The sequence below is a fragment of the Chenopodium quinoa genome, unplaced genomic scaffold (assembly GCF_001683475.1).
Source record: "Chenopodium quinoa cultivar QQ74 unplaced genomic scaffold, ASM168347v1, whole genome shotgun sequence".
Lineage (NCBI taxonomy): Eukaryota > Viridiplantae > Streptophyta > Magnoliopsida > Caryophyllales > Amaranthaceae > Chenopodium > Chenopodium quinoa.
The window spans coordinates 555,086-579,412 of NW_018742890.1; the positions used below are offsets into that span (position 1 = coordinate 555,086).

Below are 24,327 nucleotides of genomic sequence, written 5' to 3' on the forward strand. Positions count from 1 at the left end.
TATTGGGACGGAGGGAGTATAAGACTAACCCCAAAGAAACATTGTAAATAGTGATCTAAGTGAATTGTGTATGCCTGTTGCACCAATAGAAGTTTATCTTGAGTATAGTGTCCAGAATTCATTCGAGTAACGGGTATCATCATAGATAAAATGCCAAGATAATCAATCATTGAAATAGAAGGGGAAGCCAAATATTTGGGTGCATCATTCAAGGAATTCAATAGGAGCCAGATTTGAAACTGTATGAAATACAAAATATGCAAAATTAGTGACATATCAATCATGATAGAAATTTAGACACTTTAGCTTCTAGTTCAAGATAGATGCTCTACATGTACAGGTTGGAAGTACAAGGAAGATACAACGTAGCTCTGAGAAAGTTTGAAGATAAAAAAAAAAACGCTATCACATGAAGAACAATTCTATAGCACCATATCATTCTCTTACTCTCAACAGCAATATGAAGAAGATTGAAGGTTAGGCATTATCTCTTTCTAATCTGGCTCATAATCGTACTTCTGATCATTTCATTCTCAAATCCAATTATATCAATTTCACACCAAAATACCATACAACTCTTCCCATTGTTCATGCAGGTACTCACAACCTAAAGTGCAGCAGAAAATCCTCACAAACATTATTGATATTTTTGTAATTGCCTACAAAACTGAAGAAACTAAGCAATGTAATCTAAAAATTCGGCTAAAATTTTCAAAAATATTTAATTCGCCTATATGCAATCTCAAAAGCAATGCTAGTGTATTGAGATAAGCCTTAACACAATTACACGAAAATGGGGGGGGGGGGAAATTCTATAAAAAGTATCATGAATCAGAAATGAAAATGATCAAACCTTTTGCCGTGAGGCATCATATTTATCTTGTTCAATTCTTTCATGACTGGTCATATATGTCCATGAACTTTCCAAACCTTCCAACCAATTAACAAAGAGCTGCATGCATGCCACCAATTGTTTGTGTACCTGAGGATAGATCATGCACAAGCTTTTGTTCTAAAATAATTTCCAAATTGTCACACTTTCTAAATCTAAAAAATTAGCACTAAATTTCCTCTAATAACATCTATATCCTTGCCAAAATTCTCAGTATTAAAAAAATTTTACATAAATATTTGAAATAAAGACAAACTAGAAAACACATATGAGTACATACATTGGTAATTATAGTATTGAAATACAATGCAGAGTAACAACTTTAAGCATAAGGCTTTTAAGGTACTAACAGTAAGCTCAATCACAACTTTGAACTGAGGAAATTCTACAAATAAAGAAACTTACATATTTCTCACGCTAGAATGCTGCTTATCTTCAAAGCCCTTGTAAACTTGCAACACAAATTAATTAATTAGAATACAAATTCACTGAATTATAGAAAGTATACCTCTATGATATACACAACCATGAATTATAATGCTTGAAAAATTGCATACAGTACATCAATTCATCTAATTAACATAATTCTTCTGCAAAAGGTTTATTCCCCCACCCCCAAGGGGCCCACGCCACCCCACCACTAGGGCTACACGTGAGAGGTAAATCGCGGCACGTGCCTCAGTTGGGAGAGGGAGAGGATGCTCCTGATAATCAACCAAAGCTCGAATCAGGATTCGAACCCGGGCGGGAGGTCATATTCTGCAATCACATCCTTACCTTCACCTACTGAGCTATACCCGGGTGGTAAATTAACATAATTCTTACTTTTCAGAAAAATGATAATAATGAGCCCACTAAACTTTTACCTTAAGGGAGAACTCGCTTCTAGAAAACCAATTTGCTAATTAGTAACTCATAACACAATGCCTGTAATATTAGTGAAGGAGCATCATTTATCAGTTACTCCGTACTCAACTATTAGAACAACAACCACTCATAAACATAATCAGCATAATTAAATTTCACGCGGGGAGTAGAAATGTTTTCTACTCACTTCCTAAGGTCATATTTATCAATGTCCAAACCTTTGGTGTTGAGGAGAGAGAGAAACATAAAATAATAAAAAGTAAGAGGGATAAAGTTTGGAGAGAAGGAGACCAGAGGGATGATAGGCACATACCAGGATGTCTATACCAGGTATCTTTTTAGTCCTTGGGTATTATGTTCTTTTGCAACTTAGCCCTTCATATATTTTTATGTAAATACGACTTTAAATGATCATAATTAATTTAATATTAAACCATAATGATATTATTAATGTTAGAAAATAGTATGCAATTATTAAAATAAGAATTCACACTAATTAAACTTAGTTGATAAATTAATTAACACTTGATTAACTTTTAATGACTTTAATGGTACTAATTATCATTGTTCTACTACTTATATCATGAATAATTTTAATCTATATGCTTAACAGCCCACCATGCTCCGCAATGATAATAAAGATTAAGAGTTTTGATCGATACCTGAACGTAGTTAGAAATGGAATCTCCGGCATTCTTAGCTTTCGGCTTTACTAAAGGTAGCTAATCCCAACCCGCCTTCCTTAGAACAGGCACAACACAGATCTAATTCGTTTCCTACCTTAGACCATAGTCTGTTTCTATATTATATTGTGTTTGGATTATGGAATGTTAAACAAGAAACTAAATTATTCAGAGTATAAAGTTCAAAAGGATAACGTTCCCTTCTGAAAGAAAGACTTTTATTAAATTAAGAAAGCTTACAAACTTAAATACTCAGGGAGTTTACTAGAGTTGATTTGCTCTTAGAGAGATGGAGTTCCAATGTTTAATTTCTCTTAAAACAATATTGCTTCTCTAAATAACCTTGAATTTCTCTCTCTAATATCTATTATGAGTTGAGAATTGTGTGTCCTCTACTTTCTTCTAGTGCCCTTTATATAGGGGAGGGCTTACAAGCATTTCAAGAAAATACAAATACACAACATAACTAATAAAGCTTACAAGTGTTATTCATGCATGAATAGGGTGGTAAGTGATTCATGCATAAATAGGGTAGTTTGCATGTGTAGGGTATTTTACATGTGTCTCCCATGCATGAATAAGGTACTTTACAAGTGTCTCTCATGCATTTTAGCCCATCCCTATGTTCCACATGCCTTCATCCCTAATATTAGCTTCCCAATTGTCATAGATAACAGAATCATCTTCTATGTTTTGCTCTTGCCATAATTTGTTGAAGTATCTTGAAGTGTATGATTCATCTCATGACAAAATTGTTTCTAGTAGATGATCCCCTCCTTCTTCAGATAGGAATTTTCCAGCTTCAATTTCTTTTAAGTAATCATGGACAGATTCACTATGCTCTATCCCTTCCAAAAAGAAATCATGCGTATGTCCAGGTGCTATACCAGTAGTATTTCCCACATGAAATATTAATGGTGGATTCTACCCCTTTTGTAATGCTAAAGCTTGATTAATATAACTGGAAATATAGAAGAATCTGAATGCTCTTGCTTGGACTGGATCAACTACCTACCTTTGTCTTCTGCATATTGGCTCATTTATCCTAAAGATTTCATATCCTAGTATGATTAGAGCTGGATTAATTCCCTTTTCAGTTACTTCAATATTTGTGCATACTACATCAACTTGTAGTCGTCCCGGTGTTAGTCCATGTTCCCTAACTTTATTGAAGACATATCTTTGAAATTTGGTAAATTGAGAACTAAGATAGGAATCAGGATGAGGAGTAGCATGGAACCCATATGGACCATTCCATACTTACAAGCTTTGGCATTTTCTTTTGCATATTCTATGATTTTCCCATTATATAGAATAGGATTTGGATCTATTACCCTTGATCCTACCTACTCCATAATTTTTTGGAAACTTTGTATGTCTTCCCTAGAGAACAAAAATTTCATAGAACTTTTTACTGCATGTTACCACTTCAAAGTACCATTCCTTGAAATCATGAACGCTTATTTTTCTTAAAATAATATCTTGCAAATCAGAAACAAGATTTCTTAAATTATCACGTAGTTCTAAGATAAGAAATGTTTTCATTACTCTATGGCAACCTTTTATTAATCCATCTCTAGACCTTGTTCTTGTCGATGTTATTAGGGCTTGCATCAATGCCTGTGTAGTGGGTGAACCCGCACCATATCTTCTTTTGTTTCATTAATGAGGATTTCCCTCTCTACAACCCAGATGTTCATCTTCTTTGCAGAGGGTTGTTGTTCTCTTGGCTTTTTGCCAAGAGCAATTACTAGTGATGTCATTAGCAAGCTCTCTTGTTAAGCTATCCGCTATTGAATTCTTGGATCCTTGAATATGTTCAACAGTAAACGAAAATTGATTACGCCATAATTGCCATCACAGGAGTCTCCCTTGCGCTTCCATATTAGATAAATTCTTTTTAATAAATCCTAGTATTCCTTTACAATAAACCGTTCTTACCAAGAAATTCTTAGGAGCTAAAAATATTATAAAAAATTGAAATTCCTTTCATAACTGCTAAGATTTCTTTCTGCATTGTAGGATAATTACATTAAGTTTTGTTAAAAATTTTGCTCCTGTATCTGCATAACATGCCCCCATTTTTTACCTTTAATACAACGCTCCAATGTTCATTACTAGCATTTGTTTCAAGAACCAAATCATCTTCACTGTTAAGCAATGTCAAAACTAGAAGATTTTTACATAATTTTTTTGAATTTTGGACAACTTTGGAATTGTTTGATGACCAATTCCAAGTTATTTCTTTTTTCAGTTTTTGTTGTAAAGGTTTTCGTAATAAAGCAAGATTTTTAAAAAAAATTAGAAGCATAAGTCAAACAACCAAGAAACCTTTCTAGTTGTTTCCTATCTTCTATTTCATCAGGAAAGTTTTTTATTTTTTCAAGGATATGTTTTTGCAAGATGATTTGTCGAGCTTTAATCTCTAAACCCAGGAACTCAACTTCTTGTTTTACAAAATCACATTTATCGTTTCCTAATATTATTCAATGTTTTAAACACCTTTGTGTTACAACTTTTAAATCATTTTTATGTTGTTCCAAGCTTTTAGAGAATACTAACATATCATCGATATATACCAGACAACAATGTTTAAGATCTTTGAAAATGTTATCCATTCTTCTTTGAAATATTTGTGGTGCGATTTTTAATCCAAATGGCATAACTAACCATTCTTAATGCCCTTGAGGTGCACTAAATACTGTTAATCGGATATTATCCTTTTCCATTTTTACCTGCCAATATCCACTCTTTCAATCCATTTTTGAAAACCATGTTGCTCCTTGAATGTTATTAAATAACACCATTTTGTTATGAATATAATATCCATCAAATATAGTATTATCATTGAGCATTTTATAGTTTATAACCGTTCTAACTTTTCCTCTTTTTTCTTCGGCATGATTTCTTACCATGAAAGCAAGACTGTTATGAGGACTTTCACTATCTCTTATGAGTTTCTTTTCTAGTAATTCTTCTATTTGTTTATCAAACTCATGAATATCTAGATAAGTATAAATCATTTGGCGTACCCTAATAATGGTATGGGATCTCTTAATGTGATTTTAGCATAGGTCATATCCCTATTCCAATATTAAAATGGATATGTGGAGTATAATTCCTTACATAATTTTTCTTGTTGTTTAATTATTTCTCCCTGAATCTTATTTTCGTCTTCAGAAATTCTTAAAGCAATTTTACGTTGTGTAGGGGTGACCCAATCACCATGCTTGCTGTGCAAGAATTCTATTTTTTTTTATGAGTATAAGCTTGTTGTAGTTTATCCGCAAAAACTTCTTGTGCATTGATTGGTGAACACTATTTGGCTAATAGTTTGGGTACATGGTGAATATAATCTTTGGAAATTATTTCCAATGATCATATCATGAGATGGCTGATCAGTTGTCCACAATACTGGAATTGTAAATGGAACACCATTAATTTCAATAACCAAATCTTCTATTATTTCTGAGTGTTGCATTACACTATCATCAGCGATTTTACCTGCATAAGAGTTTCTGCTTTTTTTCACATATAATTAGGAAATAGTACTCTTTTTCCAAAGCAGACTGAACATCCAAAGCATATATTAACCTTTATGTAAATGATGTTTGGATATTTTTCTTGTTATTTCATGATAACTCTTTCTCCTTATATTCTCTTCATAAACTGGTTCGTTGATAGTTTTAGTTATGTATCCAACTATTCTCCTATTATTAGATTTTTTTATCACTCATAGATGAACTTGACCCTATATCAACACTGTGCCTTGAAGGTTCAAAAGCCTTACTTTTCTTAATTCTAATTCTTTCAAGCATTCTTGATATTTCTTCCTCATCTTCATCAACATCTGTTTCATCTATTTTACCCTTTCCTAATTCCATATTTTTTAAAGATGAATCTTGTCTACCTAGACTGTTAGTCCTTACACTTATACTTCTTTGAAGTATAGGATTCTTTCTAATTCCTATGTGTAGGTGTCCTTGTTCATCGATAATCAATTTGCTTGACTTATCTCACTAGACGAAAAAGATAAAAAGGCACCGGTTCAAATCCCCCCTTTGGCACCGGTTAACCGGTGCCAACTAGAGCATTTGGCACCGGTTAACCGGTGCCAACTAGAGCATTTGGCACCGGTTAACCGGTGCCAACTAGAGCATTTGGCACCGGTTAACCGGTGCCAACTAGAGCATTTGGCACCGGTTAACCGGTGCCAACTAGAGCATTTGGCACCGGTTAACCGGTGCCAACTAGAGCATTTGGCACCGGTTAACCGGTGCCAACTACATGCTTTGGCACCGGTTAACCGATGCCAACTACCACGGCGCGAATTTTTTTTTTTAATACTATTGGCACCGGTTCAAAGCAAGAACCGGTGCAAAAAACCCCACTTTAGGCACCGGTTCTTGCTATGAACCGATGCCAATAGTGTGAAAAAAAAATTTTAAAAAAACTTTTGGCACCGGTTCTGTTCAAAACCGGTGCCAAAAATACCACAAAATATAAAAAAAAATAATTTTTTTTGCATTTTTTTCACTTAAATTGATATAGAAACATTAACATATATATAAAGTTACATATTTTCATTAAAAAAAGGTTGTAATATTACAATTTTCGTCCAAAAAATATCAAAGCAAGGAACGAAAATACAGCAGAAAGGGGCAACTAGCAAGTTATCCCAACAATAAAAACCCAGTAGAGCGCCAACAACAAAAACCCAGTAGCAATTTTTTTTTGTACCATTCTAACTGGCCTAGTATGGCCTTCTCCATTTTCAGAATTTGTTCATTGCTGTATGCCCTTTGTGATATGCTCACAAAGTCATTAACCTGAAACATTTACAAGAATTAATCCAGGGTTTCAAAACTATAAACAACACAGTATATAATTTCTGCAGTAAGTACCTCAGGAGCCCAGATTTCCTCATACTAGCAGGCAATCAACATAGCACCAATACCCAGAAGCTGCAATTCTTTCCTTGGGACAGATTTCGACGAAAGAAACCGATCAACCAAGTTAATGGTCAGATAAAGGGTCTCAGGCATAAGCTCAAATCTGTTGTGCACTTCAATCAACCAATCAACTAAGATAGCCCTCATTTTGTCGTTGATTTCGGGTTGCGAATTCATGTAGTCACAAGGCCGACTCTCATTCTACCACCAAAAACAAGAGCAATTCATCAATCCCTTGCTACTTCCAACAAGAACCATGACTAAACTAAAACATATTCAACCACAGCTAACCCATTATCAACATCAGATGCATCAATGTCAGCTACTTGTTCCTTTGGGTTGTTAGTCAGACCACAAGCAGCCTATAATCCCACCAAAAACAGCTTATTCAGAATCCAATGTAACAGTATTTTTACAAATTTATCATTCAAAGCAAAGTCTCAAATGTCAGCAAATTAGTCCAAAAATATACCTTGCTCCTAGCAGTAAGCAAAGTCTCAATTGGTAAGAAGATAATATATTCAAGGAAAAGCACAAATGAAAATGTTGTGCACCTCCATCGAGGAATTCTCTTCCAAATCTGAACTTCGAAAAATTACCGACTCTGCCACAACTTTCACTGCATGACTGTCACAAAGAGAGTCAGCATTTGTAACATCAATCTTTCCTAGATGATTGCAGTCCTTGCTTCAGTAAAAAATCCAATCAATAAAGATCATAAAGACAATACACATGTGGAAGAAATTTGTCCCAAAAAAGTGACTTATAATACAACTTCTTAAATCCCAAAAAGAAAATTTTACATTTTATTAGGTCATGCATGAAAGTAGTCTAGGAACAGAAATGAAGAGGAAATGTAAAGCCAAGGAACCGTATTCAATAAGAACACTACACCAGACAGAGAAAAAGGCACATACTCCCCTTTTCTTTTATGGTGGCTTCTTAAACTGAAATTTGTTTGATCAGCAGCAGTAGTATTTTCAACTCTTGTTCGACCAGCTGAATCCTTGTCAGCATGATGAATAATTACACATTGAAAAGATTATAATAAATGAAATTGTTTTACAAAAAACAGAAGGAAATCTGATTAAACAAAAGCAAAACTAACTCACATCAAACACGGCCGATGAGGGAGCTTCGGGCTCCCCATAATTGATCTTAGCAAAATATGCATGCATCATGTCTGAGATGTCCATTACCTGGGAAACAATGTCATGAAACAACGTAGCTTAAGAATTCTAAACAATAAGTATTCAAAGAAAGGACCTGGAGACCTCTTAGGGCTGTCACAGACTATCCATTTCCTCCAATAACATCTCATTTAGCAATGAGGTTAAATTATGAATATGTTGATCACCTTGTTGCAAGTTGCAAATACAAGGTTGACACTTGACAGGACTAAAATCATGTAAGACCCTAGTAGCCTGGACTATGATTTTCTTTTATTATAATTTATAAAAAAAAAAAAAACATTGAATGGAATTTTTTTAATTTGATATAAGTTATCTTTGAAATTTAGTGTTAATCCAAAATTACCAAAACACCTGAAAAATAGAATTTTGCTCAAACATTAACTAAATACCACAAGCTGGAAAATAATAAATACAGAGTAAATAACAGTACAGATTTATAATCAATAAAAAATTTGATTAAAATTCATTGCGAAGTTTAAATAGATTGCTATGCTAAAAAAGCAATAATGACAGTTTTGGAAGACATCAAGATTCAGCTTCAATGATTCATGAAAATAGTAGGTAATCTTATATGAATATTGTACATAGTTATCACGTTCATATGCCTGCAAATAACTTTTATCAATGTTTAAGCTATGCGTGACACTAGGGTGAGATGAGTTCTCAAGAAACATCAATTCTCAGCAGGCATTTGCATTAAACTGCGCATAATACCTAGAAGAAAAATCATTCAAACTGCTGCCTTAAACCGTTAAACACACAGAATAGCGAACAAGTCACAAGCGTAGACCAAAGTTCCGAAGCTTGAAAAATAAGAACCTGAAGTTTTGTGCACTTAATAAACAATTCAAATTACTACTTAAGCACACTTAGAAATGAACAAGTCGTATATGAAAACCAGAAACTTCTCAACAATTAATTAGCTTAAGGTCGAAACTGACCTAAATGACTACAAATACCACTCTAGTGAATTACTCACAAATCAATAGCACATCAGTAACCATCGAGTTTTTCAAGTCCATTCAACCGTGTCACCTTGATCACCATCCGTGTGTGAAGTTGCCAATTGAAATCATACTGAAGCTTATACATAGGTTCAAACTTCTCAACATATTGTGGAATTGAAAGAACAAACCCCCATCCAATATCGAGATATGATAACCCATGGTGGCAAGGGGTGAAATGCCTATCATGCCGTTACTCTCTCTACTTGACCAACATATAACTCTAATTTGTATAAATAAGGGCATGTTTTAGGCACGTAGACTTTTATCTAGCCAGCTTTCATCATTTGCAACTCAACTTTAGATAGCAGTGCAAGGTGAAGTATGAAAACAACCTAATTATAATTGTTGATGAAAATATTGACTATATATTACATTGAGTAGCTACGAAGTTGTACAAGTAGAATTACACACAGCTAAACCAAACTGCCATTCGAAAACAGCTACCACAACAAATTACATCAACACACTTTCAATGATCAACTTGTGGATCCTAAACTCCCAACTCTCGCCAAAGAATGAATACACCACAAAAGCAAACCACAAATTGAAAATCAAAATCCTATAACTGACATGGACCACCTTAAAACACATTCAAGAAATCGCACTTGACGATAAAAAGGGGCTATACAAAATCTTGACATATTGATCATTACTTAATCCAAAAGATCTCCTAAACATAGTACTCTGTACTTTTACTCTTAAGGTTAAAGGTTATAGGAGCAATTGCCACAACCAAAACAATCAGCATGAATTACGAAATACTCCAATTCACAGCCATCTGTCAGATGAAATGTATAAAGAAGAATACTTTTAGCATACCTGGTGGCATATCTCACATGTTATGTCCCCTTTCTCATTGCACCAGCGCTGAACACATTTTCTATGTGCATACTGTACATAACAAACCAGGAAAGGTCAATTCTATGTAGTGTAAGAGTATAAGAAACTGAGGACTGAGAGTTGCTTAAAGATGAGCTAACAAGTCAACAACACTAATATCCAAATCTTTATATCTGATAGCAGAACAAAGAGACATACAAATAATAATTTATACACCTTCAATGAAATACTCTAGTTTCAAGCCAGAGTAGTAATCTGTCATTGACTGGCATCAACACGATAATACTATTTTTTTTTATCGACCTTATCAGAATATCTCTCAATGTCTACAACTTCTTCTGCCAAGATGACAAACAACAAAAATAAGGATAGTTAAAATAATAGCATGTAAATCTCAATAATTATGTTTAACTGCAAAGAGTATTTATGTTAAATGTTACTTTCCAGAAAAGAAATATCTACTTTCCAATCACTGAGAGAAGTTGAGTTCAGTAATAAAGAGAAAACTTAATTCTACACCTATGCTTAAATACCAAATTCAATACCAATGGAATTTACAGAATAAGTTCACCAGAATTTACTGGTTTGTGTTGGAACACTCGGGAAGTCGGGAGGGGCAATGTCAAACAGAGTAAAGAGACAAGAGCACATAACCGACAACACAGGTAGTGCAAAAAGCATCCTGAACAGACATAGCTCAAGTACATCCACGTTACCATTGTGCTTAGTGATCTTCAATAAGTTTACATACAGTATAAAATAATATAACCAAACTGTATAGATACAAACTGCCACAAACTTCATTCTCCTTGACAGTTGACTTTCTGAATATAAAACACAAGCACACCATTAAAAAAAAATGCAGCCAGATTGCTTACCACCAGAGAATGTTTCCTCAAGGTGGTACGGTGAGCTTTGAAAGTAGTTCCGAAACTTAAAATTACGTAATGCTAAACCCTTCTCTTCAGGAACATTGTTTCTGTCAGGCAACTCAATATCCTGTGGCAAATTAAAAAAAAAAATGTATAGCATTAAACAAATTAATACAGCAATGATCAAATATGAAGGTGAGGACTGAGGACAGAAATCAAGGATTTTAGGGAGTGATATAAATGTTAGAAATAAATCACAGGAACGAGTGTCAAACAATAATTAAGAGTGAAAGTTCCCTTAATTAAGAATGTAGCGGTACACATAATAAACCTAACCAAAATCACTACACTACCACCAGTTAAAAGATATCATCGTAGCCTAAATTTGATGAGCTTGAGCAAGTGCACTTTACCATTTCCACAAATAATAGATCCGATTGAAGACTATACAAGACAAAAAGATTGTCCAACACAAGAGATTACTAACTTCCAAGGTTCAACTTAGCATATATTCTTGGATGTTGATAATATCCTTACAAAATATATACGACCAACTATAAATCAATAACATCTTAAGAATACTGCTCATACTTTTCTTCCAATGTTCTAGGACATCGACTCTATTTCTTACTCCATCAAAGTTTAGCTTATAACCAGTTTGACTTATAAGTTCAAGATTGATTTCTTCTTTTTTGGGGACTTCATTAGGCATGACCTTAATACCATATTGAATATCTCTTATTGCAATATATCTAGGTTTGCTATAACTTGACTCTCCTCTATACCTTTGCCTTGGAACGACATTATTAACATAATTGTTTTTAGGAATTTCTTCTTGATTTAATTCTTCTCTAATATTATTATTATTACAAAGTCAATTGATTTACAAGAAATTAGTGGGGAGCCGAGATACAATCTGGGCCCCCACCCTTTTAGCTATAACGAACCCGATCCTGTTGAAGAGTGAGCAGCTGCACGAGCACCAATATCTTGAGTCCTAGCGAACGCCTGAACCCGCTTCAGCAACGCAACAACATCCTTCTCTAGTTCCCCCAATGAAGAAAAGGAGAAAGGAAGAAAACCATAGCCAATAGCCCTGCAATGCGCCCCATACTTATCCTGCTTCCGCCGAGCCGCAGCCGACACAACACGACCAGGAACGAAGTCAGACAACCCAGATTGAGTCAAAGGAGAAGACCCCGTCAAGTCAACACATACATCAAGACCTCTATCCCAGTAATAAAGCAACACATTTGCTGGTCGAAGAGCCCCGTCGTTCCCTCCAGTCAACCCAACGTTAACCTCCTTTCGTGCAGAAATCCTAGACCGAAAACAAATATCAACAAGGGTGTCACGAACAACGAACGTTGTGCCGATGTTTAATACCCACCATCCCAGCACAAGACACTGCATGATCCCCATAAATATCCCCATCAAAAACCCTTGAGCAAGAAGAACACGGTGTCGAAACGGAGAACAAAGGAACACCCAACCGGTAGCAAAGAATACAACGGTAAGTCTTATCATTCATAGTCTGACCCAAACCTGATATCGGGACGGCTCGCAACCAGGCAGAAGTGTGATCCCCCTGCTGGGACTTCCATAAGGCAACTTGACGCGGAGATGAGGAGAAAATGGATTCTACAGATGCAGTGACCTTCGTAAAATATATATCTGCAAATTTCTTCATGAGTTTGGGGGCAGCGATCTCACTAGGGTTACGCATAAGGTCAGTCTCCACAGTCCTATTAAAAAGACTAAGAGCTCCAAATCGAAGGCCGGTCCTGGACCAACAATACCAGAATTGCAAAGAAGCGTAGCCTGAAGACCAGAAGACTGCAAACGCGACGCAAGGAAAGCATAGTGCCGAACATCACCCGCTGAATAGACACCCAATCCACCATAAGAAAAAGGTAAGGTGGCCGGACGCCATTGCTAATCACCAAAACCTGGCCCCGAAGCAGTTACAATGCGCTCCAAAGAAGCTCGAAGGGGCCATATCAAAAGAAATCTGGGTCGCTTCAAAAAGACGAGGAGAACAAGTGCGCATAGAAAAGTAGAGTTTTGAAACCCCAATACACGCACGAAGCAGTAACAACTCACATTGGGGATGATATACACGTTTTATACATATATTTTCCCAACTTTTCATTACGTTTTTGCATGGTTTTAGGCTCTTTTGAGCCATTTCCCGCTAACAATCTCTTCTCTAGTGTGTTCGGTGTATTTTTATAAGTTTTATAGGAATTTGGAGTTTTCCGGACAATTCGGACATGTTTAGAGCAATTTGGAGATGTTAGTGGACGAGGACGTATAAGCAAGCTAAACAACGAACCAAGACTAAGGAGAAAAGAGGAAGAAAAGCAGCATTTATAGCTGTGCCCGACCGGGCTAGGCATGCCCGGTCAGATCGGGCGCAATAGAGGAAGTCAGGCTAATGGCAGTCAAAGCAATCATCTGAATTTGGCAATTTGTGCCACGCGCCCGATCGGGCAACCCATGCCCGGTCAGACCGGGCGCGTGGTAGAAGAAGCTTGACATTGCTACGAAGCTCAAGAGAAGGTAGCAGGATGATTTTGGTCTCGCGCCTGATCGGGCTCAACCTGCCCGGTTGGACCGGGCGAAGAAGAATTCCAGCGGAAGCAATTTGCGCAACTTTAATCCTAAGTGCCCGATCGGGCAGGCACAGCCCGGGCAGACCGGGCACAGTTATGGCGCAGCTCCGATTTAATTTTTTTTTATCTTTTTTAGGTCTTAAGGGGTATAAATACCCTTTGTAACTTTCATTAGAGACAGTTTTCAGTTTTCCATTATTCCTCTTTCTCTCTCTAGAATTCTAGTTTATCATTTTGAAGAAATTTTAATTCCTTGCACAAGATTTGAGCATTGTTCTTCAACAATTTAATTCCTTTCAATTGAAGAATCCTTGGTATTCACTTCTACTTCACTCTCTTTCTATTATAATTGTTTTTCAATTATGTTTTCCATATTTATGATTGTTATTGTTTCTTTCAATATGTGTGAGTAGATTTTCTATTCCAAGATCTAGGGTAGCCCAATTATGATTGATGCATGAATTAAAACTTTAAATTCTCTAATGACTTTTACAATTGCTATGCTAAATTGATTGTGATTATGCCAATACTAGGTTAGACGTAATCTTGGTATTGTGATTATTCCATTGTTTCTATCGCAGCGAGAGTTGGATTTAAACGGATTTGAGTAGATCAATTTAGGGTTTGATTTTCAACATGAGAATAGTTGGGTTGATGATTGGGAAGTTAGAGTAATGTGTTTAATGTCTCTAATATGTATGATACCATGAGAATAGGCTTGATTGTATGTCAGAGAAGCCATTGATACTCGAGAGAGGTCCTTGGTATTGATTAGGGTTTACTTTTCCCCATTCAATTGGAATTGTATGTTAGGGGTAGAATTATAATTGCATCATTCGTAATTGTGGTGATACTTGATCTTGGATGTTTTAATTACTTGATTTCTTCATATTCTTTAGTTTATTTTCGAATTTTCCATACATTAGTTCCTTAGTTAATCGATCATTATTGATTCTTGCTTAGTAGGAATTTGAGTCTATTTAATTATTTTTGAACCTTAGTCTCTTGGGATTCGACCCTTGCTTGCCCTGCTACATAGTAGTGGTCAGTTAGGTTATATTTTGTTAGGTACGCGACACGCCTATCAAATTTTGGCGCCGTTGCCGGGGACTAACGGTTTCATTAGATTATTTGTGATTCGTTTTTGCTAAGCTTATTTTGTTGCTTCGGCTATTCTCTCTTGTGTTTTTGATATTTTTTCTCTAGTTTTTCTTGTGCATGCCCACACGACGCTCAGGTTCAGAAGATCTTGAACCATTTGATTCTGAGATCGAGGCAACTATAAGAAGAAGGAGAACAAGAAATCGACGTAGGAGAAATATGGTAGACCAACCAACGAAATCCCTTTTGGAGTACGGTATTCCTGATACGACTATCGGAGTCTTTTCTAGCATCGTAAGACCACCTGTGACGGCTCAGCACTTCGAGCTCAAGTCGCAATTCATCCAGTTCATCTGTAATGATTCATTCGCAGGGCTACCACATGATTGCCCAGTAAGTCATATTGATAGCTTTTTGGAGAAATGTGATACCATGAAGATGAATGGTGTTACAGACGATGCTCTTAGACTTCGCCTTTTTCCTTTTTCATTACGGGATAGGGCGAAGGAATGGATGAGAGATGAAGGTTCTGGCTCATTTGACACATGGTACAAATTGGTGAAGGCTTTCCTAGTCAAGTTCTTGGGACAGGAAAAGACTGCAAGGTTGAGAAACGAGTTATCCACTTTCAGGCAGTCAGATGATGAGTCCCTATATGACGCATGGAGGAGATTCAAGCGTTTGCAGAGACAATGCCCTCACCATGGTATTCCTGAATGGAAGTTGATCCAAACTTTTTACAATGGTCTAACTCAAGAGTTCCGAATCTACATTGATGCTGCATCTGGGGGCTATCTCTTGACAAAGAACCCCAATGAAGCAAAGGAGCTTATAGAGAAGATGGCAGCCAATGATAATTATCATCCAGGAGGCCGAAACACTGTGAAAAAGGGAGGTAAACTTGATGTTGATGCCTTAACTATGCTAAACAGTTCTGTGCAGGCACTAACAAGCAGGTTTGATAAGTTTCAAGCTGGATCCTCTACTACCCCACAGGAGTTGTGTCAATTGTGTAATGTGCAGGGTCATATTGCACCAGATTGCCCGCAGATTTCGCAAAATACAGAGGAGATGTCAATCGAGCAGGCCAATGCTTTCTACTCCTCTAACCCCAAAAGGCCCTATGACCCCTATTCCAACACCTATAATGAAGGATGGAAACACCATCCTAACTTTTCATACAAGAATACCCAAGCACAGCAAAATCCACCTCAACCCAACAGCTACAACCAACCACCACCTGGCTTCCAACAAAGACCACCCAGCACCCAACAACCAATGCAACCACAACCTCAGAAATCTAGCCTTGAGGTGACGGTAGAGAGCTTTATAACCGCAACAAATAGTGCCATCTAACACCAAAATAACTCTATACAACAGTTATAGGCCCAAAGTAAACTCATGGAAAACCAGATAAGCCAACTTGCTAATCAAGTTAGCCAATCTTTAAAGATTCCAGGAACTTTTCCGGGCCAGACAGAACAACCTCAAAAAGGCCAAATGAATGTTGTTACCCTGAGGAGTGGAAAGCAATTGGAAGATCCTCCTACCAAGGAGCCATCAAAGGAGGTCGTTGAAGAAGCAGGTGCAAGTGAGAAGGAAGTTGACAACTCTAGGGTCGAGGATGAATCAAAGGAAGCACCACCAAAGCCACTTGCTCCGTATGTGCCTAAGGTTCCTTTTCCTCAAAGGTTAGGCTAAGCTAAACTTGAGAAAAAGTTCAGTAAGTTTCTTGATATTCTTAAAAAGCTTCATATTAATATTCCATTTTTAGATGCCATATCTGAGATGCCTTCTTATGCAAAATTCTTAAAAGATATGCTATCTAACAAGAAAAAGTTAGAAGAGAATACTACAGTTGCTTTGAATGCAGAGTGCAGTGCTATTTTGCAGAACACTCTCCCTAAGAAATTAGGAGATCCAGGTAGCTATTCGGTTCCAGTGAAGCTTGGAGATATCGAAATTAACAGGGCATTGTGTGATCTAGGTGCAAGTGTAAGCCTCATGCCACTGTCCATATGCAAGAAGCTGCAAATGGGTGAACTCAAACCCACACGCATATCCCTGCAACTTGCAGACAGGTCAGTGAAGTTTCCTTTGGGTGTACTTGAGGATGTACCTCTTCGCGTAGGTAAGTTTTTCATACCCTGTGATTTTGTTGTGATGGAGATGGATGAAGATGTGAATGTTCCAATTATACTTGGTAGACCTTTCTTAGCTACTACAGGTGCAATTATTGATATGAAGAAAGGTAAGATTACTTTTGAAGTAGGTGATGAGAAATTGGAATACTCACTTTTGAATGTTATGGGTGCTCCTTCTATGGGAGACACTGTTTGTCAGGTTGATGTGCTCGATGAGCTGCAGAATGAGCAACTTCCCTTGAATCAGAATGATGATGCTCTTGAACAAGTGCTATTAGGGAAGGAAGATGATGATGGAAATTGGGAGTCAAGAGAGTATGTCAGGCTGCTTGAAGAAGCAAAGGCCGATCTGAACATGAATCCAATCAGAGAGACATTGAGTGTAATGAGTATTGGGGAGAGTTCTACGCCTCCCGAGGTAGAGTTGAAACCCCTCCCCTCTAACTTAAAGTATGCATATCTTGGTCCAAACAATTCATATCCTGTTATTGTTAATGCTGAACTCAAGGACACAGAATTGGAGCAATTGCTCAATGTTCTGAAAATATATAAAAGTGTTATTGGGTACACCATTGACGATATCAAGGGTATTAATCCTTCTTTTTGTATGCATAAGATCATTCTTGAAAACGATCATGCCTCTTCTGTAGAACCTCAGAGAAGACTTAATCCAAATATGATGGAGGTAGTGAAAAAAGAGGTTCTGAAATTGCTTGCTGCAGGAATAATCTACCCTATCTCTGATAGTAAGTGGGTTAGCCTGTACAAGTAGTACCAAAGAAGGGAGGTATGACCGTTGTAAAAAATGACAAGGGTGAGCCAGTCGCCACTAGGACTGTTACATGGTGGCGAATGTGTATAGATTATAGAAAATTGAATAAAGCCACCCTGAAGGATCATTTTCCCCTACCCTTTATTGATCAAATGCTTGAAAGGTTGGCAAAGCATTCCTTTTTTTGTTACTTGGATGGATATTCTGGTTTCTTTCAAATTCCCATCCGTCCCTGTGACCAGGAAAAGACTACTTTCACATGTCCATATGGCACCTTTGCATATCGCAGGATGCCATTTGGACTATGTAATGCCCCTGCCACTTTTTCAGAGATGTATGATGCCAATTTTTTCAGGACTCATAGAAAACTCTATGGAAGTCTTTATGGATGACTTCTCCGTCTATGGAACAACCTTCGATGTATGCCTTGAAAATTTGAAGAAGGTGCTCCAAAGATGTAAAGAGGTCAATTTAATCTTAAACTGGGAAAAATGCCATTTTATGGTACAACAAGGTATTGTTTTAGGCCATGTTGTATCCAATAAGGGTATTGAAGTAGACAGAGCTAAAATAGAGGTCATAGAGCACTTACCACCACCAAACTCTGTAAAAGGAGTTCGAAGTTTCCTTGGACATGCAGGTTTTTATCGTCGTTTAATCAAGGATTTTTCGAAAATTGCTCGACCTCTAACTGAGCTCTTGGCCAAGGATGTACCTTTTGTTTTTTCTGATGCTTGTCTTAAAGCTTTTAACAGGTTAAAGGAAGCCTTGATATCTGCTCCTGTCATGCAACCCCCAGATTGGAGTCTGCCGTTCGAAATCATGTGCGATGCTAGTGATTATGCGGTAGGAGCCGTGTTGGGGCAAAGGAAGGAGAAGAAGCTTCATGCAATATACTATGCTAGCAAAACTTTGAGTTCTGCTCAAATGAATTATGCCACGACAAAAAAAGAAATGCTAGCAGTAATATATGCAATTGACAAGTTTCACTCTTATTTGGTAGGTTCTAAGGTCATCATTCATACAGATCATGCAGCATTGAGGTACTTGATGACCAAAACCCATGCCAAGCCTAGGTTGATTCGATGGATTCTTCAACTACAGGATTATGACATCGAAATCAAGGATACCAAGGGAACGGAGAATGTTGTTGCAGACCATCTTTCCCGTCTTCTCCTTGACCCTGAGAATGGAGATGAAGTTCTTTTTGATGATTCTTTTCCTGCAGAGCACTTATTAGTTTTACTACAGACTGAATCACCTTGGTTTGCTGACTTGGCTAATTTCCTCTCTACAGGTACAATGCCTCATGGCTACTCCTCTCAACAGAGGAAGAAATTCCTTTCTGAGGCAAGGAGATATTTCTGGGATGATCCGTTCCTGTACAAACAATGCGCAGATTCTATGATTCGAAGATGCATTCCAGAAATTGAGGTAAATTATATAATTTCTCATTGCCATGACTTACCTTGTGGTGGACATGCAGGCCCCTCGAAGACAATTGCAAAGATCTTGCAATGCGGATTTTATTGGCCTACTATGTTCAAGGATACATATGCCTATGTCAAGGCTTGCGATAGATGTCAACGGACAGGCACAATTTCTCAGAAGAACGAGATGCCACTTAACAACATACTCGAGGTCGAGTTGTTTGATGTGTGGGGGATAGATTTCATGGGTCCGTTTCCCTCTTCCTATGGCAACCGTTATATCTTGCTAGCCGTTGATTATGTCTCAAAGTGGGTGGAAGCAATTGCTACTCTAACCAATGATGCTCGTGTGGTAAGTAAGTTTTTCAAGAAAGTTATTTTCCCTCGTTTTGGTTTACCACGTGTGTTGATTAGTGACAGGGGAACACATTTTCTGGAGCATCAATTTGAGGCGATGTTGAAGAAATATGGAGTGCAACATAAGCTTGGAATTGGCTACCACCCACAGACCAGTGGCCAAGTTGAAGTGTCAAATCGAGAGATCAAGTCCATCATCGAGAAAACTGTTGCACGAACAAGAAAGGACTGGTCTGTCAAGCTAGATGACGCACTTTGGGCGTACCGAACGGCCTTCAAAACGCCAACCGGAACAACCCCATATAGGTTTGTCTATGGAAAAGCGTGCCATCTTCCCGTCGAGCTAGAACACCGAGCATTCTGGGCCATAAAAAGCTTGAATTTTGATGCCAAAGCAGCCGGAGAGAATAGATTGTTACAACTTAATGAATTAGATGAGCTTCGTCTCGAGGCCTATGAGAGTTCGAGGTTGTATAAAGAGAAAACAAAAAGGTGGCATGACAAAAACCTTGTGAGAAGAGAGTTCAAAGAAGGGGATCAAGTCCTTCTTTTCAACTCTAGGTTGAGATTATTCCCAGGTAAGCTTCGGTCTAGGTGGTCGGGGCCATTCAAGATCAGAAAAGTTTTCCCCTACGGCACTATTGAGTTGGAGAACACAAGAGGGGAACCCTTCAAGGTCAATGGACAGAGAGTGAAGCATTACCGAGTCAGAGATCCCATCGATGAGGGGGTGGACATCACACTCTCATCCCCATCACAAAGCTCTTGAGAATTATTATGGTCAAGCTAAAGACCTTAAAACAAGCGCTTTTTGGGAGGCAACCCGTTTTTCTTTTAATTCCCCCCGTTTTCCAATTAATTTCTCTTATTTTTTTCTTTTCCCTTGTTTTTCCCTCTAAGTTTTTTTATGAAGTTTTGTGTGTGTCTTTTATCTTCAGAGAATATCAGCATATAGGAAAAGTGGGACGCCGAGAAAGTTCAGCAAAAGTGGAAGAATAAGGTTTTTACTCTCCGCACGATCAGACCAGGCAGTATCCGCCAGATCGGGCGCGAGAGACGAGATTGGAAGAAAGAAGAGCGAAGCAGGGATTACTCTCCGCCCGACCAGACCGGGCAAGATAAGCTCGATCGGGCGCGAGAGCATCTGTTGGTTCGGCTACATTAGCTGCGTACTCTACCCCCCACGCCTGATCAGGCCGGGCAGTGAGTGCCCGATCGGGCACAGGAGGTTAAGGCCTCACCAAATTTTCTACAAAAAAAAAAAAAAATGTCTTTGCCCGATCAGACCGGGCTATGCCAGCCTAATCGGGCGCGAGTACTTCAGGAATAAGCAGCAGCAGCAGAACATGAGAAACCTTTTACGCCCGATCAGACTGGGCAGCACCCGCCCGATCGGGCGCGAAGATAAACCTGCGAAATCCAGCCGTCAAAACCCGATTTTCCCCTTTCTTTTCTCATTCCTTCTTTCATCTTCAACCCTCTTCCACTCTTTCTCTCTCTAAAAACCCCCAAATTCCCAACACCTTAACTCCTCACTTCTACAAAAACCACCATAAATCCCCACTCAAAACACAAAGTTCCTTCATCCTCCATCTTCCTCATCCATTCCTAACATCCACAACAACCTTTTCCACTACTCGGTTTATAGACCGAGCCTTGCTCTCTAGGTTAGGTATTGACAATGAATGCCGTACATTATTTGCTAAACTTGGCATGACTCAGTTATTTAACATGATTCACTACACATTTGAAGACATTACTTTAGAATTTCTTAGCTCATTTGATGTAGTGAAAGGTAGGGATGGCCTAGTGACGCATGTAGTGTACAGATTGTTGAACAGGTCACACCGTCTCACTCTAGAAGGTTTCGGTAGAAAGTTCGGACTCCCTTCTACAGGTTTAACTGTACAACCCGACAGTTTCACATCAGGGGAATTATGGTTGGCTATGACAGGGGAAAACATGGACTCAATGCAACATGCTCGAGCCAACAAAATACACCAACCAGTTCTTAGGTTTTGGACTAGGTCTTCAGGATGGACCATTTTCGGTAGGATAGAGCCGAACAACGTTAGAGCAGATGAGGTGGCTATTCTAGGTAGCTACCTTAGGCTAGGGGACGAGGGACAGGGATTTAAGATGAACATTGCCCACCTCTTTGCCCTTCACCTTAGGAAACAGGGGGCAACTTTCACCACCCTCAAACCCAATGGCGATCGGACTAACATTCCGATTTTTTTAGGAGGCCTAGTCACCCATATTGCGGTTAAGGAGGGCTTTATAGAAGCCCAAAACCGCCCAGTACCAGGACCTATCACCCTAGACCAGCAATACCTCACCACCACCGGCTGGTTGTCGGTGGAATACGGTAGCTACAGGTGGCTTTTAGATAGGAGTACTAGGCGCTCCATATCCTTTCCTGCCCCTGAGCTTACCAGGATTCAGCCTTTCCACCCCTCCTACCTACTCCACGCCCCTGGCGATGGCCCTCCTCTCGATGCACCCACTAGTACATACCATAGGAGAGAGCATGCCAGCCAGCCTTCTACCTCCACTGATGCGTCACCTCCCCCTACCGGTCATGAGGCTATCATAGCCGGAATACAGGACCTTAGGCTAGGCCAGGAGCAGATTAGGCTAGAGAAACAGTCCTTAGCCGGCCGAGTCCAGTCTTTAGAGATTGACATACGTCAGTCTATGCTTCCTGTATATGATTTTTTCTGCAGGCAGGGTCATATCCCGAGGGATGCTACCCATCCCTCGTGGTATACCTATCCTAGTACCACTGACATTGCAGGTAGCAGTGGAGCAGCCGGAGGAGGAGGAGATGATGATGGTGGAGATGACGATGGTGGAGATTATGGTGATGACGATGGATATGATGATTATGGTAATGGGACTGAGATCGAGTTCGAGTGAGGACTCCGACATCTCCTACTTCCCACTTGCTGCAATGAGGACATTGCCAAGTGCAGCTTGGGGGAAGTTTGTACATAGTAGCCCTGGTATGTTCACTGAGCTTTTCTTATTGCTTTTGGTGTGTTTTATTTGCTTTAATAGGTTAGTTTAATTGCTCTAAAAAAATAAAAAATAAATAAAAATAAAAATAAAAAAATATACGAAGAGAATCATTATAATTAATAGCCGTTGAACTGCTTCCCTGTGCCCCTATCCTAAAAAATAAAAAGGTTTTGGTTTAATGTTGATTGACGACTTGCATTGTAGTCCGAAAGATCATGATTTGACCTTGAATTTGTTGATCCCTAGTAGGAGTCAAGGTTATTTAACTATGTATGATTCAGGAGCTTGACTGTGTTAACCGTGAGGCTTGAGCCTTATATATTCATTCTTGTGTGTGTTTAGTTCCTGGTGTAGCATTGATCTTAGTTTTGACTTTAGACTCTTAGTAGTGTGTCGTAATGCATTGCACGTGCACGTTGAAATGACGAAGGCCATGTTCATTAGGTAGCCTCCAAACAAAATTAGAACATCAGTTCCCTTCTTGCCTACCCATGTTGTAGCTTGACTATATTCTTCATAAACTCCACAAAAATTACCCCTTGGCCCCAATTTGATTACTTTTCCCAAGTCTAGCTTGGGGGAGCTATTTTATGCGGTATTTTTGCGTGATTCTGTTTCAAGTTGCAATTGATGAATATTGAAACGGAAAGGAAGAAGAAGAGAAAAAGTGAGAAAAGGAGGTTTGATTGAATTACTTGAGAAAAAATATTTGGAAAAAGTTTCAAATGAAAATTTTGTTGGATAAAAAAAATTAAAAAAAAATTAAAAAAAAAAATAAATAAAATAAAGAAATGAAGAAATGAAGTGAACAAGTAAAAGAAGGTTGAAGAGTTGAGAATGTAGGTGGATGAGATGATGGTTGTGTTTTCATTGTAATTGGGTTTGTGTTTCATTGATCGAAGTTGATGAATCGAGGTGTGACTCATCGCATTTGATAGTTCCCCCCAGTTAGACTATTATAGCTCTCATTCCCCAAATTATTTTCCTACCCATTCTTATTCCCGGCCTACGTTACAAGCTTCACAAAGTCCTTCCGATCTTCGTGTATAGCATTGCGTTCATGTGAATTGAGTCTTTTGTCAGAATGCTGGAGTATATGTTGCATTTCAAGTTGACATTGACTAGGTTGAGCGTTATTATAACCCTCTAAACACGCGAGTGTTGTGAGATGGGGGGATTGCATTGTTGGTGGGGATGGTGAGAGATCGAGCTCATTCTTAGCTCGCCGCATAAAAAGTGTGTTGAGTGACCACCTATGTGAGATACTCTAGTCTTCGATTCTTGAATTATAAATGGTTGGTCCCATTTGACGATTAATTAGGTGGATCGACGGTTTGAGTGATTTGATTGGTTGACTAGGAAGCATGCTCGTTTGATTTCGATTCCGAATCCTTGTTTGATTTTGCATTATGGGGTGAAGCATGTTGTTTGGTTGTCGATTGTTATTGATTGATGTTGATTGTCTTGCTTGAGGACAAGAAAGAGTTTAGCTTGGGGGAATTCGATATACACGTTTTATACATATATTTTCCCAACTTTTCATTACGTTTTTTCATGATTTTAGGCTCTTTTGAGCCATTT

General features: G+C 38.2%; 2 protein-coding genes and 2 long non-coding RNA genes across 4 annotated transcripts; 1 reads left to right on the forward strand and 3 right to left on the reverse strand.

Moving 5' to 3' along the window:
- Positions 1-209: 209 nt before the first annotated feature.
- LOC110726870 lies at positions 210-2,322 on the reverse strand. Its single transcript, XR_002512414.1, has 3 exons — positions 1,298-2,322; positions 854-982; positions 210-607 (listed from the first exon to the last, which is right to left on the reverse strand). It is a non-coding gene; the product is annotated as an uncharacterized LOC110726870 (long non-coding RNA).
- Positions 2,323-7,189: 4,867 nt separating this feature from the next.
- On the reverse strand, positions 7,190-7,903 carry LOC110726871. The gene is made up of 4 exons (XR_002512415.1): positions 7,867-7,903; positions 7,686-7,756; positions 7,347-7,595; positions 7,190-7,271 (listed from the first exon to the last, which is right to left on the reverse strand). It is a non-coding gene; the product is annotated as an uncharacterized LOC110726871 (long non-coding RNA).
- A 12-nt stretch (positions 7,904-7,915) lies between these two features.
- Positions 7,916-8,793, reverse strand: LOC110726955. The gene is made up of 3 exons (XM_021906496.1): positions 8,507-8,793; positions 8,312-8,400; positions 7,916-8,081 (listed from the first exon to the last, which is right to left on the reverse strand). Exons 1-3 carry the CDS (start codon positions 8,588-8,590, stop codon positions 7,916-7,918), a joined length of 339 nt encoding a protein of 112 aa, XP_021762188.1. The 5' UTR covers positions 8,591-8,793.
- A 6,448-nt stretch (positions 8,794-15,241) lies between these two features.
- Positions 15,242-16,378, forward strand: LOC110726956. Its single transcript, XM_021906497.1, has one exon. The coding sequence runs from the start codon at positions 15,242-15,244 to the stop codon at positions 16,376-16,378; it is 1,137 nt and encodes a 378-aa protein (XP_021762189.1).
- Positions 16,379-24,327: the final 7,949 nt, after the last annotated feature.